We start from the raw sequence: 15,715 nt of genomic DNA on the forward strand, positions 1-15,715 counted from the left end.
GAATTTTGTTATAACCTCGTCTGTTATAACGGGAGTGCACTGTATAACCTCCAGGAGAAGACAGTGATAATAACACACTCATCATTTCTGTGACACTGAACAATAATTGGAGCTAGGTCACCATCAAATGTTTGAAGGAATTAATACTTAAAGAATTGACTTTATTACTCAAGTGCCATGTGTACAATCTCCTTCTCCAGACACTTTGCAATCTGCATGAATTATACAAATTTGCATAATATGCATATTCATACATGTACAAATGCATTGGGAAACTATGGAAATTTAGACAATCATTTTCAACTTTTTTCGAGCTAAATGCACATCCAGTGTTGTAAGCAAGCTCATTTTAATAGAACTTCACTGTAATGTTTATAAATCTATTCATTTTGAATGAATATCAAAAAGCCTCATGCATGCTTAATTCATAACTGCTTCTACAATTAACAACTTATTCAAGAGGATATGTGTTCATGTATTTACATCGTAAGATTTATAGCACATTCAAAAAGAAAAATCTAGATTTTTGGCAGATTCAATAAAATACTAACTACAGGCAACCTTGCTTAAGTTGACCTCGTCTATAAAAAATCAAAGGTCTTTTTAAATCCTTTTATCTTCATATTCTATTGACTTTACAAATGTTCTCTTAGTCGAAGCTTTGTCTTCAGTTCAAATAGATTCGACTTATGCAAGGTTGACTGGAGGTCCATCTAACATTTCTCCAATATAGGATGTGCAGTAAAATCAGAGTTGTGAATTCAGTGACTAGAATATTATAGATTTTTGCTGTAAATTTCCCCAGGAGCTGTTGGGGTAATGAACACTACAGCAGAGCCTTCTTTTACAGAGTTTGGCCAACTTAAACACAGGCGCCATTTTGTGCCCACCAAAGAGGTTCTATATGTACCGGTAATAGAGTGCGCGCTCGCATATAGAAGCGGGGCCAGTTGAACGACCCGCCACCATTAGCAAAGAGGTCAAGAAGTCGAGCATTCGCGAAGGTACCGTACCACACATAATACCTACTTGCGTGCCACTGTTCAGTTGGCCCCGTTTTCATTTGTACGCACTGAATGGTGAGCGCTTACTCTATTACATAATATTATAGAACCTCTTTGGTGGGCACATAATGGCGTCCGAAGATCGAAAAACTCATAACAGGGTTGGCCAAACTCTGTAATATAAGGCTCTGCACTACAGGAAATGAGATCTTTGGGGAATGAGATCACAACAAGAAATGAAATTGCAGTATATCTGCTTCCTTGAGGATTTGGATAAACTGCAATTTTTCTAAATTACAAGTGAAAGATGTCATCAAATAATGCAATACAGGAAGATGAGGTCTGAGATCTTAAAAAGGAATCAAAACAGAGCTGCAAGCTGTCAATATGAAAGCTGAGATTTAAACGTATATATATAGCAAGGTTTATACACTGTACTGGGTAGATATGTCACACACCAAAACATGATGGCTTAAGTTTTCTTTTTCTTGTACTGAATAAATAAACCGTTGATGAACTACTTTTTTTTTCTCTCTCTGTACTTCAAATTCACAAGTTACAGTGTACTAATAAACAATGTATCTGAACTTATCTGAACTACATTGCAAAGTAACAAAGATCTTGGATAACACCACATGTGCTACAATGGCTTGGAATGAAAAACTTGTACAATGTCAATAAAATCTTAATACAGTATGAACATGTTGAGGAAGTTATAGCATGGTTTATATCAAGATCATGTATATTCACTGTTACATGTACTAGTATATGCTACAAATCTCAGAAGAAATTGAAAACACACCCTTTGACAAAATTTCCAATTGTTATACTTCGAATTATTTGAGCTCTCTAACAGTAGGACTGTATATGCTACAGCTGATAGTACTACTTTACTATTAAAACTACTGTACTATAAAGTGTACTACGAAGGACAGTTTACTACTAACTACTATTACATGTGTATGTATATGTACTATTGTACTACTACTACTACTATGTATTATTATTTACAAGCACTGCTACGATAAGACCAATTCTCACTGGATGCACAGGTATTATATAAATTATTTCATGAGCACTGGCGTATATAATTTCATTGTATGGACACATTATTTCAGTAAATCACCAAACTAATGCCAAAATTTATCGCCCACAATTTGCATTATCCCTGTGTGTAGATTACACAGTATTGACCCGTCTTGCCCAAAATACAAGCAGAATTATTACTGTTTTATTAGTAATGAATAGACAGGGAATTATGCAATAACTTATGATGACTAATAATGATAACGATAACAATGATACTTTCAGGTCTTAAATATGCATAATACCCAAAGAATGTCTGTGTACGATTATGATACATGAAAACAAAAATATGAAAATTTCAATGTTCATATATCACTAATAAAATCAACAAACCCCAAGAAGGTGATTCAGAGATTTTAACACAGATTTGTCAATTCATTTTATCAAAATCTGTAATAGGTGATCAACAAGTTACAAAGAAACAAATGCTTATTCCTTGAGTACCTGAGCAAATATACTACAACTACCTAAAATGTAAGGTGAGGCGACTGTATAATGTATGTGTCCGATAACCATCACGAAACCAACCAATAATGTACATACCATATCTACGTATGTACGTATGATGGAAAATTCAAAAAGATGAACAAATAATGGACCATCAGCTCACAAAATGCTATGGGAATGATGGTTATGTGAAAATCACAAATTCATGTCATGAGGTACTACGAGATTAAAACCCATGATGCTACAACATCATCCATTATATTAAGTGAAATATCTGTGAAAAAATGTACAGGTGCTATCCATACTTGAAAGCTTGGAAGTGAAACATAATTATGTGCTCAACAAATACAAATTTGAGACAAGACATAACATTGCTACTTACTGGCAATCTTGCAGAAAATCTAGAAATTGCAGTAGTAATCCTAAAACTGTTTGAATGTGGTCCATCCCCAAGAACACAAAAATGCAAGCTGATGGCACTGCCAAGGCACCATTTGGTATGACAGATTTTAAAATCCAGTGTAATGATAAATTTGCTGAAGAGAAACTAACAATCCTCGTCACATTCCTTTATCTTAAATACATATTAAACAGTATGGGCCTTCTCGATTTTCTCCATTTCTTTAACTCAATCTGCCAGTGTTAGCATAGATTGAATGCGACAGGCTTGCCTAACAAACCATCGTTTGTATGCACAACCCACATTGTTCCTGAAGAGAAGCAATTTCTATTTTGACATCTTTTGTTTTTTCATCTTGTTTCATATGGGTAAAAATGAGAGTCTGTGAAATGGATTAGAAATGAAGTTAACAATACTGCACATACAATTTTGTTTCCTAAAGTTTGAAGGCTGCAAGAGATATGTGAGTATACCTAAAGCTTGAAAGCATGCTAAAATTCATCTTCCATCTCCAGAGTACGATTATCAAATTGGTAGTCATTCCAGGCTGTGCGAGACTCTGGTCGGTCGGGGTCGGGTGTTGGTCCACAGATTTTGGTCACCTGACTCAGTCCAGGAGTAAATCTTCCACTTTCTTGACTATGATCCACAGCGCCAAGCTGTAAATCATCATTCTCATCTGCTGCGACCCTCGTCCCCTTCAACTTTCCTTCACGCCAGACCCTATACCTCCATATGCACACCATAATGATGATGACAACCAAGACTGCAACAAGAATGTAATACCAAGGAAAGACTATTTTTGAAGCGTAACGACAGAAGGTGTAGAATCCACACAGTTCTCTGTCGTCGATGGTCAGGGTTTCCTTGCACAGAACAGCAAACATATCAGCAGATGCATTTCCAGCATCACGGCGACTGGTTGCAGCAATATCATTAAGGCAGGCTTCGTAGTAGAAAAGGTGAGTACTCTCTAGGGAACGGCAGTTGTTATACAGAGGACTATCGAAAAACAGCAGCTGACAAAGTCTTAGTGCCTCTACTTGAAGGTCAGATGATGCAAATGAAGGCCTGTGGTCTGGTTCTGTGGAGATTGGAGCAGAAGATGGCATCCACTCTGGCAGGGTATCTCCCGAAAGATACCCCAGAATCTTTCTTGTGCTGGATCCATTTTTCCACACAGACATGGTCTCATTACCCCATCCTTCTTCCATTGGTATGGAAAGGATAATATCACTTTGGAGATTCTCAGTGTACTTCATACTCGCTCTTCTAATGTCCTCTTGACTTCGGTACTGATTCCTCATCACAATATGATCAATGTCTCCACTGAACACTTGGGGTGTTCCCATTTGATCATCAGGACTCCGTCCAATCCACAAGTTATCGGAAAGCCTTAGTCTTCCTGCAACTAGTAGATTGAAAACTGTGTATGTTCTTGTCATGTCGAGCTCTGACTCGTACAGGTAGACAGCCAGCCTGCCATCATAATTTCTCCAGGTCACTGCAACATGGTACCAGACACCCGTTTGAACAGTCAATGACGTATCAATGGTAAGTCCACCTATGATTAATCTCAAGTTACTCTCCATCAGGCTAATGGCAAGAGATTTCCCAGTCCATGATATGAATGTCTGCTGCAGTGCAATCTTGTCAAGAATCCTCATCCACATTTCAAGACTGAATTGGTCCAGGCTGATTGAAGGACAGTTGCTGAATGTGATTGCACCTGCCACAAAATGCAACATGTAGCCACCACTAGCAAAGGGTGAGACCATTGGGTGCTGGAAATCGATCTCAGTTGAGGATAGTTGGAAGCGCGAGGCAAAGTGGGTGTCTATGTATGCTTGGTTCAGCACAACATCCCTGAAGTATGTCTGGTTTACAGGGATCCAGTGTCCCTCACTATGTTGAGAAGGCAATCCAATGTTGACATCATTCATCCAGTCATTGTCCCAGGACCCAAGCATTGACTTTGACCCCAGTGTCACGCCACTCCCGAGGTAAACCACAGCAGAAATGAAATGTGAACTTGCTGATAGCTCTATCTCAATATCATCCAGTAATGTGATGGAGATGAAGGTCTCTTCTCTGAAAAAGAACCCAATGCCATTTTTACTTGATTGTCTCAGTCCAACGTCAATTCCTCTCCACGTTCCTTGATCATGAAGCATCACCTTCAGTTTACCGTTGGTCTCCTGGATAGACATCTCCTGTGTGCCACTGGAGATGTGAACTTCTGTTAACGCTCTGCAGGAAATCCGTGCATTGCATGGTTTCACAAATGCGCTAATGCGAGTACGTTCTGTGACCAACAGGCTATAGAGTCCAGGAATGTCAACAACGACACTGATTCCATCAAAAGACGTAAAGTGGGCATTGCCGGATAATATTGCCACAGCTTTTTTTCGCGTGTCAGTGTGGTTATGAAACAGTGATGATCCTGAGCAGTCGGTACCAATCCACCCTTTAGAACATTCATCGCAGGCATACTGGTCTTGTTTGTCGACCCCTGACCCCAACCAGTGACTGTGGCATCGGCATTCCCCTGTGTCCAAAAGACATTCTCCATGATTTGAACAAGGTGAGAGTATGCCAGATGGACAAACTGCATCACACGCATCACCCCAGTATCCTTCATTACAGATGCAGATTGTGCTGTTTTCGCTGCTCCTTTTACCAAAGATGCATGGGATGTCACACTGCGGTCCTATCCAATATGGAAACTCACGACTGGGGAAGGCATTGCACAGGTACTGCGCTGGCCAGGTATAAAGAGACAATTCTGTCAGGCAGATGTCCCCAAATGCGACAGTTGATTGAATAGCAGCATCCAAGTCCGAGTGGAAAGCAATGTCATATAAGCACTGAGTGTAGTACAACTGGAGCAGTGCTGATCCAAGGGTTTTGCACCGTGAATGCAGTAGTCCCCGCAGGAAGATGTTGTGGCAGACGTGCTCTGCTTGTTCCTGCAGATGTTCATCCGAGAATGTAGGGAAGAAGAATGGTGGAATGTTTTTGTCACTGTATGGATCATCCGCAAGGTGCCACACTGGATTATGGTCATCGACTGGGTTCAGATGGTCACCATTTGTGGTGTCATAAACAGTCGAACCATGGCCTGCATTCATTTTCCAGAGATTTACCAAGCCTTGGGTGTCTGATGGTCCATTAAATTTCCAGCTTGCAATTACAACTGATGGATTGGAATGCCTCTTCCAGAGTCGGACTTCATCGATACCGCCTACAAAAGCACCTCCAGGTAGGTTTGGGGCCACAAGTGGTATCACAGTGTACCACTGTCCAATCACCAGGTGACCTCCTGGGTGGAAGGTTGATGGATCCAACCTAACAGCATTGGCAATTGCCACGCCATATTGGTCAAAAAGGTATACCTCCACCGTTCTCGTGCTCTGTTGCCACACCACGGTTATTTGCTGCCAGATGTTCAGTTTGACATGGAGATCCAATTCATAGAATGTTACACCGGTGCTTATCTGGAGGCTTGAATTAGACAGCAGTAAAGCGAACACATTTCCTTCGGATCCATACGATAGAATAACTCCCTCAGTGCTGAGAGGTTGCACATACACTTCCAATGTGAATAGTTGCGTGGGGAAATGCCAAAGGTGTGTTGATACAATGACACTGTCTTCAAAATACAAGTAATATCCGCCCCCTCTGACCGGCAGTAACAGATCTGATGCTTCATATTCACTGTTGAAGAGATCTTGAGCAATGAACCTTGATGTGTAATCATCAACATCGCTCTGTGTGCCATTAAACACGCATGATGTAGTTGTGTTGCCGATGGGCTGACTGCTGTTATAATAGGTTTCTGTAGTAATAGAAGAAGGCACATTCGAACACTCGGAGGTAGGGAGTTCTTCCGCAGTATCACACGCTGCAAGCAAACCAGATAGGGATGAGTCATCACACAAATTCGTATCTGCAATGATCTGTATACCCATCTCTGATTGGTGGACGGTCAAAATGACTGTCACTCTTGGGGATAGGTGTATGTGGTACTGCAAAAGATTCAGTCTGGTGATGACCAAAGTGCTAGAAATTCTTGTGACATGGTCGAGATAAATTCGCTCATAATTTCGCCAGGTAATCAGTCCAAATAGGCTATGCTCGTCTGCACGAATGGTAACCCTGTCTTCTCCTGATTGGAATACGACAGCATCGTAGCACAGATCAAAACTATGAACACTGACGCAGTGTGAAGGTCTCAGTAAAATTCTCCAGTGCAGGGTTGTGTGAGTAAGGATGTTGTAGGTGAAGCCACGGCGCAGAAAGATGGATGCACCATCGAAAGTTGTGACCCTTCCCAGAATGGTGAAGTATGCACTCACACTTGCACTGTTCCTCCAATCCAAAAGCTTGACAAATCCAAGAGCACAATCATGTCCATACCAGCCTTCTCTACACAGGTTGCAAGCTGCACCAGCCCAGTTTGGCAGACACTCACACATTCCATTTTCCAGACACTTTCCATTGTTCATGCATGGACTTGCATATCCACCTGGACATTCATACGTACAAGTTCTTCCCCAGAATCCATCCTGACAGATGCAGTTTCCAGTGTCGTCATTGCTCCCAAATACACACGACGGCGTGCAATCCTCTGACAGCCACTTTGGTAATGGCACATTGGGTAGTAGTTCACATATTTGACTGATTTCAAAGGGTTCTCCAGCTAGTGTTAGGCAGTGCTCTAAAGAGGCTACTATCAAAGCAAAACCAGCATCTGTGTTCCCAGATGCGGCAATTGCCTGAATACATGACAAATAGAAGAAGTCTGTGTATGCAGATGTTGTGTTTGGACAGAGCGTCTGTATAGTGTTATTCATACTGTCATCAAAATAACTACAAATAACCATAGCCAAAGATTCAAGGCTCTGGTTGGTAAAGGCTGACATGAAAGGATCTGGCACTGTAAAGGCAATAGGTGCGTCTGATGGAACCATCTCGGGATGTGGCCACGGATAGCTGGGTGAGAAAATATTGTGATCGTGAATAGAGTCCCTGAAGCCTGTGCCGTGATTGTCATTAAATTTATACAGCCCTACCAGTGATCCACCATCATAGTTTGCAATCATGTTTAATGTTTTTCCCGAATCAAGGAGAGCTGGATGAATTGCAGAAGACCACAAACGGAGCTCATCTATCTCACCAGTGAATGAGGATACAACAAGGATGTTGTCTTGTGCAGGCTGGATGATGTGCTGACCGAGTGAGAGTATGTATGTGCCCATAGTATCTGAAAATGGATGAATTGACACTCTGTAGGCACTGGTAGTTCCGTTGTCAAAGTAGCAGTAAAGCTGAAGCAACCCGCTGGCTCTCACGACAAGGTATATATGGGACCATGAGCTCAAAGGAAAGAATATGTCTGTATCAAAGGTCTGGTCCCCAAATGATAGCTTCAATGTTCCATCCAGAAGAAGAGTGAGTGTTTTGTCCAGGTAAAATGACAGGATGACTCCTTTGTGCTCCTGAACCTTAACCATGAATTCCAGAGTAAATGCTGACTGTGCCGTCACGTTGCCAAACGTGCCATTTACTGGATCAGTGAGAGCACCTGAATTTGCAATTCTCAAACTGTAGCCCGCTCCAGTTGGCACTGACACTTCTGCATAGACACCATAGGTAAGGATGAAGTGACTCTCCTCAGCTGGTACAAGCCAGTGCTTGGCCAGGACATCGTTGATAGCTTCTTGAGATGTATTGGTTGGTAGTTCGAGGAGATCATCGTCAGTTACGCCATTACAATTTCCAAGCAAACCCTCAGACATTTGACAGATCTCATCGGGAAGGTCAATCCTGAGCTGCATAAAAAGTCCAATGATCTGAACATCGATGACCACATTCTCATCTAGGGAAGATTGAAATCTGTATCTTCCTGGTGATAGCTGACGCATGCTCCAAATATGACTAATTTCAACTGATATGCTGTAGATGTCAACATGTTTCCCATTTAGCCACAAGACAGGCATCTGACCGGTACTGTAAGGAGCACGGAAAATGATCAGGTCATTGTGAAAATTCATCGCAACTGCATTGATACATGTTCCTTGCGAAAAGCAGGGGACATGGCGTATCTGCAGGGTGAAAGTAGATGTTCTGACCAGGTAGAATTCCCCAACAGATCCAAAGTAGAATAGAAGTCCATCAAACACAATGTATTGGGCATGAACTGTAACTGTTGCAGTGAAGTAGACCCTGTGGAGAATTGTTACAGATCTAAAGGATTGCTCCACAACTGTGCAGTCTTCTCCTACCCAGTCTTCTGCACATGTACCACAGTCTGCTCTTCCTTTCCAGTTTAGCTCACATTGGCAGTGTCCAGAGGATCTGCACACCCCATGATCACTGCATACAGCCGCCAGCCCCCCTGGGCAAACATACTGACAGGCGCTGCCATAGAAACCCTTGACGCAGTCACAGGTTCCAGAGCTTTTGATGCCATTCACACAGTTGTCCTCGCATTGACGCCCAGACCTGAGGGAGGGCACTTCCAAGCAAAGTGGCTGGGCAGGCCATGTTGTAAGATTCAAGGCCACCTGGCAAATATCAGCATAGGCGAAGGCCACACTGTATGCCTCGTGATCGCCAGCACCATCAGCAACATCTAAACACAATTCAAGGTACATCTGTGTGGTGGACACCATCAGCTGGTCACACGCACCTGCCAAGGGATCTGACCAGAACAGTCTCTGACACAGTTGAAGACTTTCATTGAGATGCCCGTTCTGCCCTCCAGACAAATCGACTCCGCCATATGCTGGGGGCACATCTGATGCCACCCACTCTGGCTGGGGCCAGGGCCCTGAAGCCATGGTCAGCTCTAAGCCTGCAAGGGCATCAACAGCAGTATTTCCCTCTCCTTCATTCAATGGCCAGTAATGTGTAAGGTAGTCTTCATCATCACGAAGTGATGCTTGCCAAAGGGTTCCTATCTCTCCAGGAGTAAATGCCCTGCAGCGAAGAAGAAAGAAAGTAAAAGATTCCAAATTAGTCTTTTCTTCATCTTCCTGCAGGGTTATTTCTCGGGTTTCTATATGAAATAATTTTACAACAGAATGACTATAAAATGCTTAAGACAGCCTTACAAATATAATGTTTTATTCTTTAGTCGCAATGCATATCATCCGCACTGACATGACATGAAAGGACAATTTCATGTCTAATTTGCTGACTACCAGTAAACATGAAGAAATAAAAATGAAATTCTCACCTATTCCATGTACTGAGATCACCAAAGAACCCAGAGAAGCCTTCCAAAGCTGTCACCTCCCCATCACTCCATCCTGGCAGCCATGAGCCCAGGGCAAGGTATCCAGCTTGCTCGAAGAAAGCAAAATGACTTCGCAGTTTCACTGTTCCCCGGGCAGTTTCTTGATGAGTGGACGTGAGGTATATGTCAATATGGTTATTATACGAGGTGTACACGATTGCGATGTGACTCCATACCTCTAGCTGTGGCCTGAGTGTTGTTGAGTACACTTCTCCCCCAATGCAGAGCTGGAGGACATGGTGGACGTACAGTGAGAATGTAGTTGAGTGAGAAAGCGACAAGATCACCCCTGTGGCCCTCTGGATCTTCACGGTGAGGGAAAATGTCAAATCATTTCCCACTGGAGTGAGGAGGACAAGGTCATGTGTGAACATAACTGATGCAGAGAAGTGGAGACTGAATTCCAAGCGTAATTTGGATCTTTCCAGTTCATTTAGATAATCTATGACTGACTCGCAGTCATTAATGGTCCATGCTTGTGTTAGCTCCGAAAGACTGTCAGACGTCATTGGTGTGGAGGAGTCCTCTCTGCAAGTTTGACTGGTCGCAGGATCACCAGAAGAAAATCGTTGGTTGCCTGGATCGCCAGAAGATGGCTCTAGCTGTGATGTGCTGTTGTCTCTGAAACAAACATGTGGCAGGATCGGAATGGTAATAGATTGTGAGGTGCAGCATCCACCCACAAGGAGTCCTTCTGAGAGTGGGCAAAGTTCACTGGGAAACTCGGTCTGCAGTGTGAGATGATGCTGGGATGACGTCACAACGAATGATAAGCCACTGGGTCCATCGCACCGGATCTCTGTAAGGGACAATCTTGTGAAGGTGTAGCCAACATTAGCAAATGTTGCACTGGTGTCGATGTAGAACTGCCTGTTATTTAGTCTGAAGGTCATCCCACCTCCACTGTAGCCAGTAGCACTTATTGTAAGCCTTGCAAAGCCGTGGGTATTATCCCCAAATACCAGTCCAACTTGCCGCATGCAGGAAAGACCAGAAAAACAGAGAACAAATTTGGCTTGCAGAATAAATCTGTTCTGAGCAATAGACAGGAGGTGGTACTCTCCCACGCCATTGAAGCGGAATGTAACACCAGTGAAGGTCGAGATGTAGGACAACCCTACCACAGATATCCTGATCCTAACGTTGACTCTGATGTTAACCAGAGCAAAGGAACAGCTTGGTCCAGTCCAACCAGCAGAACAGGACGAACAGTCCGGTGCACCTTGCCAATTCACAGGACAATGGCACGCCCCTGTCGAGATGTCACATTCTCCCACTCCATTGCAGGGGTTATCAGAGCCACCAGGACACACAACATCGCAAGATCTATTCCAGTAGCCCCTGTCACAGACACAGATGTTACGGTTATGCGGTGCCTTCTTGCCATAGATGCACTTGATGTCACAATTGTCACCGATCCAGAGTGGGAAAGGGGCTTCCCCAAACTTGTTGCAGAGTGTTCTTGCAGGCCAGTGAGTAAGGGAGAGGGAGCTCTGACAGAAGTCTGCGTGCTGGACAACCACAGAAAGAGCAGCATCCGTGCTGTTTGCTTCCACAGAGACTGAGACACAATCACTGTAAACCTCCCTAGAAACTCCTTGTCCTAGGTGGCAAACCCTGCATGGAACAACAACAAAAGAATAAGAAATCACACTCCTCTAAAACTCTCAAACTCTATTATGCTTCAAAATCTCAGCTGTTTACTGTTTCCCTTTGGACATTCAAACACTCCACTTTATTAATCTACGTATACAAACAAAACTACCTTGGCAATTTCAGTCTACATTTGCTTTTAAATCTATAATTTCCAGCAAATCATAACATTTACATTGAACTGATATAAAACCCACATCCGAATGAATGGACCCGAAATGATCTTTCTATCTACGCCGTTGTGCGAATTCATGGACTATTCATGTTTCTTTTAATATAATTATGATACCATTATGTACACAACACATCAAACATATGTTAATGTTTCCCCTTGTTCATAATTTGTAATTTGTTTTCCCCATGGAGAAGTACAATGCATAATACTCACTCTGCTATTGGACCAGAAAGAATGACATCTGTGCAGAAAGTCACAATCCATGATGGCACTTCACTCTCTTCTCCACAAGCATCTACAAATGCCATTCCATCATCATCATCACCCACCACAGCTTGCTGGAAATCAAGAGTAGGAGTGTCGGAGGGTAGAATACCGGAACCAGGAGGGCCCAAATCCAGTGTAGAGGGTTGCAGGGTGGCTGGAGAGAATCCAGGAGAATCCAGGTGCAGGGCCAAACCAGATACCAGGTCGGTGACGACTCCATCTGTCGGCACAGAGAATACATTAAGCATTTACTGAAAAATACAGTCTGCTTCAAAACGGTCATTATGGAGAGCCAATTATAGGCATTCCATAATATCCAAATACTTTTCTATCATAGGGACACCAATGGCTTATAACTGTCATGTAAGCTACTACATGTATGACAGTGTATAAATCTGCAATACAGATAGTTACATTAGAAAAAAGTGTGTGATTTTGTAGCTTTGCATAACTGAGACACTATGATTGCTTACAACTGTATGTATACCCTTTCCTGTTAAAAAAGAAAAAGAGAAGAAGATTTGCGATCTGCCAGGTATTAGAAGGGAATATTGGAAAATGATGTAATGTAGTGTGCACAATTATATCAATCATGTGCCACTTTTCTACATTAACAGTTAATAGATCATTAGAGTTTACTAGCAGAAGAGAAAGTCTCATAAATGGTGATGCAAGAAGCAAGATGAGCCACTAAGTTTAGCTAGAGACTGGTGAAAAATGATAGAAAGAAGCATTCTCTAGGATTACATTTTTCAAGGTCATTGAAGCAAAACACAACAAAATGTGAATACTTCACAACATAGATTATCAATTAGTCAATCAATCTTTCATTGTTTCTCATCTATTAAATTTTTAATCAATAAATGCAGTTTGCATTAGAATGACATGGTATCTTAGGTAAAATCAAACTCCTTTACAATCATCAGGAAAGCCAGAGAAATAAGATGGGGGGGGGGGGGGGATGGGTGGATGTGTGGTCACAACATGGAGTTCTCTAACTCTTCACAGCAATAGCCATATTGTTATCTCTAGACACATTTCTAGAGTTCCAAAGTGAGAAGATATAGATTTTCATTGCACCGAACATCATTTACATGTAATTTATACATTCCATAGAACAAAGAAAAGATTTTAAAAAATTAGGATACATTTATACAGTAATACCTTGTACATTATCAAAGCGCCATTGAGCTTCAAGATTGGGAGTGCAGGAATATGGACTGGCTCTCTGAAGATCCTGCAGTTCTGTGTCATCCAGCAGTCTAAATGAAATTAAGATATTCACCCTTGATCATCTTGTACATGTACAAAATTGTATATGCCATAGAAAGAATACAAGTTGCTACATTAAGACAGTTTACTCATTAGCCTCTATTTCATGCACCCATCACACAAAATTACATATCTTCCTGCCACTTATTCGACAAAGAGTTTGCTAGTCTCAAGACAATTTAACAAAATGGGTTTGCACAATCCTGCCACATCACAACTAGTAGGTACAACTGTAGACCAGCTAAAACCCCCTGACGCATTGATAGCCAAGCAATATATGGCGAGGGCAAAGGTAAATGAAAAAGGGCTGGGCATGGTGGCTTGAAGCTGGATGTACTGCAAGATGTCTTTCAAAATCCAAGGACTGAGATTTTAACAAATGATGGCAGGAAATTTGGCAAGGCTATTGTCATGATACTTTCTTCAAGAGATTTGTCAGAGGAACTGGCGCAATAATGGAAGTGCTACTGTTTAAAACTTCATCATAGAGACTGGACATATGTGTAGCACAGGGCTTTCATTGGGAAAAATGGTCTTCTTTTTGATTATCATATAATCATATCTGACTAGGTGGTCACAGCAACAACTGGACAAGTAATCATAAAGGGTATCCCTTGTTCTCGTCACCGAAGTACAATTTATGATTGGCCATTTTACAGGCGACATACATATGATTATTGAAAATAAGCAAAAACAGTGACAACAAACATTTTTTTCTAGCTTATAAATGATATCAGAATCACAATGAAAGGAGCTGTTGCTACTCTATGTGACAATTTACTGGAAAGAGCCCTCACCTGCTCCACAAGGTGAGCTCATCAACCTCTCCAACAAAGTGTCCAAGCGTGCTGTAGGGCGCTCCATTGCCTCCTGGCAGCCAGTGGCCAATAGCCAAAGTCCCATGCGATTCCATGATGTCACTGTCTACTAGTTCTAATCTCCTCCTAGCAGCATGACCACTGCTGTCGTGCAAAAACACCTGCAGGATGCCTGCAGCCCGATCATACACCAGACTGAGCTGGGTCCAGGTTGCGGCGGCAATCACCAGATCTGTTGGATAGGCTAGATCATTGACGTAGACGGTAATACTGTTCCTTACTGACAGGACCAGTGTAGAGGTGCTGGCATAGGACAGTATCACACCACCACAGCTAAGTCCGCAAAACCTCACCTGCAGCGATATGGTGATCTTGGCATTTACAAATACTACCTGGTTAGAGTAAGCCAAGGAGTTGTTCAGTAGGATGGAAAAGCCTGCATACCCTCCAGGTACAACATACTCTACCGAGTCATTATTGGTGATGAAGGCCTCTGGAAGGGTGACAGTGAAATTCTTAATCTTCTCTGCAATATCTGCATCAGAATCAGATGGTGTGATTTCGTAGGTGGAGTTCAGAACTGCACCCTGGCATGTGCAGGGTCCTGCCAATCCAGTCCAGGTTCCGCCAAGGCAACATGCCTCTTCGGCCACCGTCAGTGTTGTCCCAAGAGAGCCCTCGCTTAACTCTGTCGTCAACCCGAGGCCACTTGAACTCGCAACAACATAGTGGCCCGGACTTTCTTGTGTAATGTCAAGGGTATATCCGAAGTCATCTACCTCTTGTAGGGTTTCATCAAAATGGACTTCATGGCCATCCAAGACTACCTTTACTTCCTGCGTTCGCATGTCATGGTAGAAGGTGACCTCTTTCTCATTTTGTTGAAATGAGACAGTGCTGATTGCTGGGGATTGACCCAAATATACCTGTCGCACCTTGGAGAAAGAGGATGAAAATTCATGTCAGTTTCATTTCAGTTACATTTCCTGGTTTATCAATGCAAATCTCTGAAAAAGAAAGAAATTTAATTATTCAGGTATAAACAGATAAAAACAGCAAAACTCTTACTCTTACTTTTTACAATGCTCTTGTTTGCACTCAACTAAGGTAATTAGTGGAGGACGTACAGATATACATCGTCTATGTTGATCAATGCTTTTATTTTAAAGATACTTCTGAAGCATTCTAAACAGGAGCTCAGGATTTGAAAGACTTAATAATCTAAAGTAAAAAAAAAAACTAGTTGAGTATATTTGTGATTATCCTCATGGAATTTAAGTTGAAGCCAAT

The 15,715-nt window shown here is 42.2% G+C and overlaps 1 protein-coding gene across 1 annotated transcript in view; it reads right to left on the minus strand.

Moving 5' to 3' along the window:
• Window positions 1–644: 644 nt before the first annotated feature.
• LOC139731072 (uncharacterized) overlaps window positions 645–15,715 on the minus strand; it is a 61,788-nt gene continuing 46,717 nt past the window's right edge. The window contains exons 27-31 of the mRNA XM_071641952.1: window positions 14,405–15,360; window positions 13,500–13,597; window positions 12,282–12,555; window positions 10,181–11,857; window positions 645–9,921 (exon numbers count right to left, since the gene is read on the minus strand). Of these exons, the coding sequence (XP_071498053.1) occupies window positions 3,429–9,921; window positions 10,181–11,857; window positions 12,282–12,555; window positions 13,500–13,597; window positions 14,405–15,360 (9,498 nt within the window). The 3' untranslated portion in view covers window positions 645–3,428. The remainder of the gene's footprint in view (window positions 9,922–10,180; window positions 11,858–12,281; window positions 12,556–13,499; window positions 13,598–14,404; window positions 15,361–15,715) is intronic.

This window comes from Diadema antillarum, unplaced genomic scaffold (assembly GCF_040938485.1).
Source record: "Diadema antillarum isolate AM-2024a unplaced genomic scaffold, OU_Dant_1.0 seq00000356_RagTag, whole genome shotgun sequence".
In the NCBI taxonomy this organism is placed as follows: domain Eukaryota; kingdom Metazoa; phylum Echinodermata; class Echinoidea; order Diadematoida; family Diadematidae; genus Diadema; species Diadema antillarum.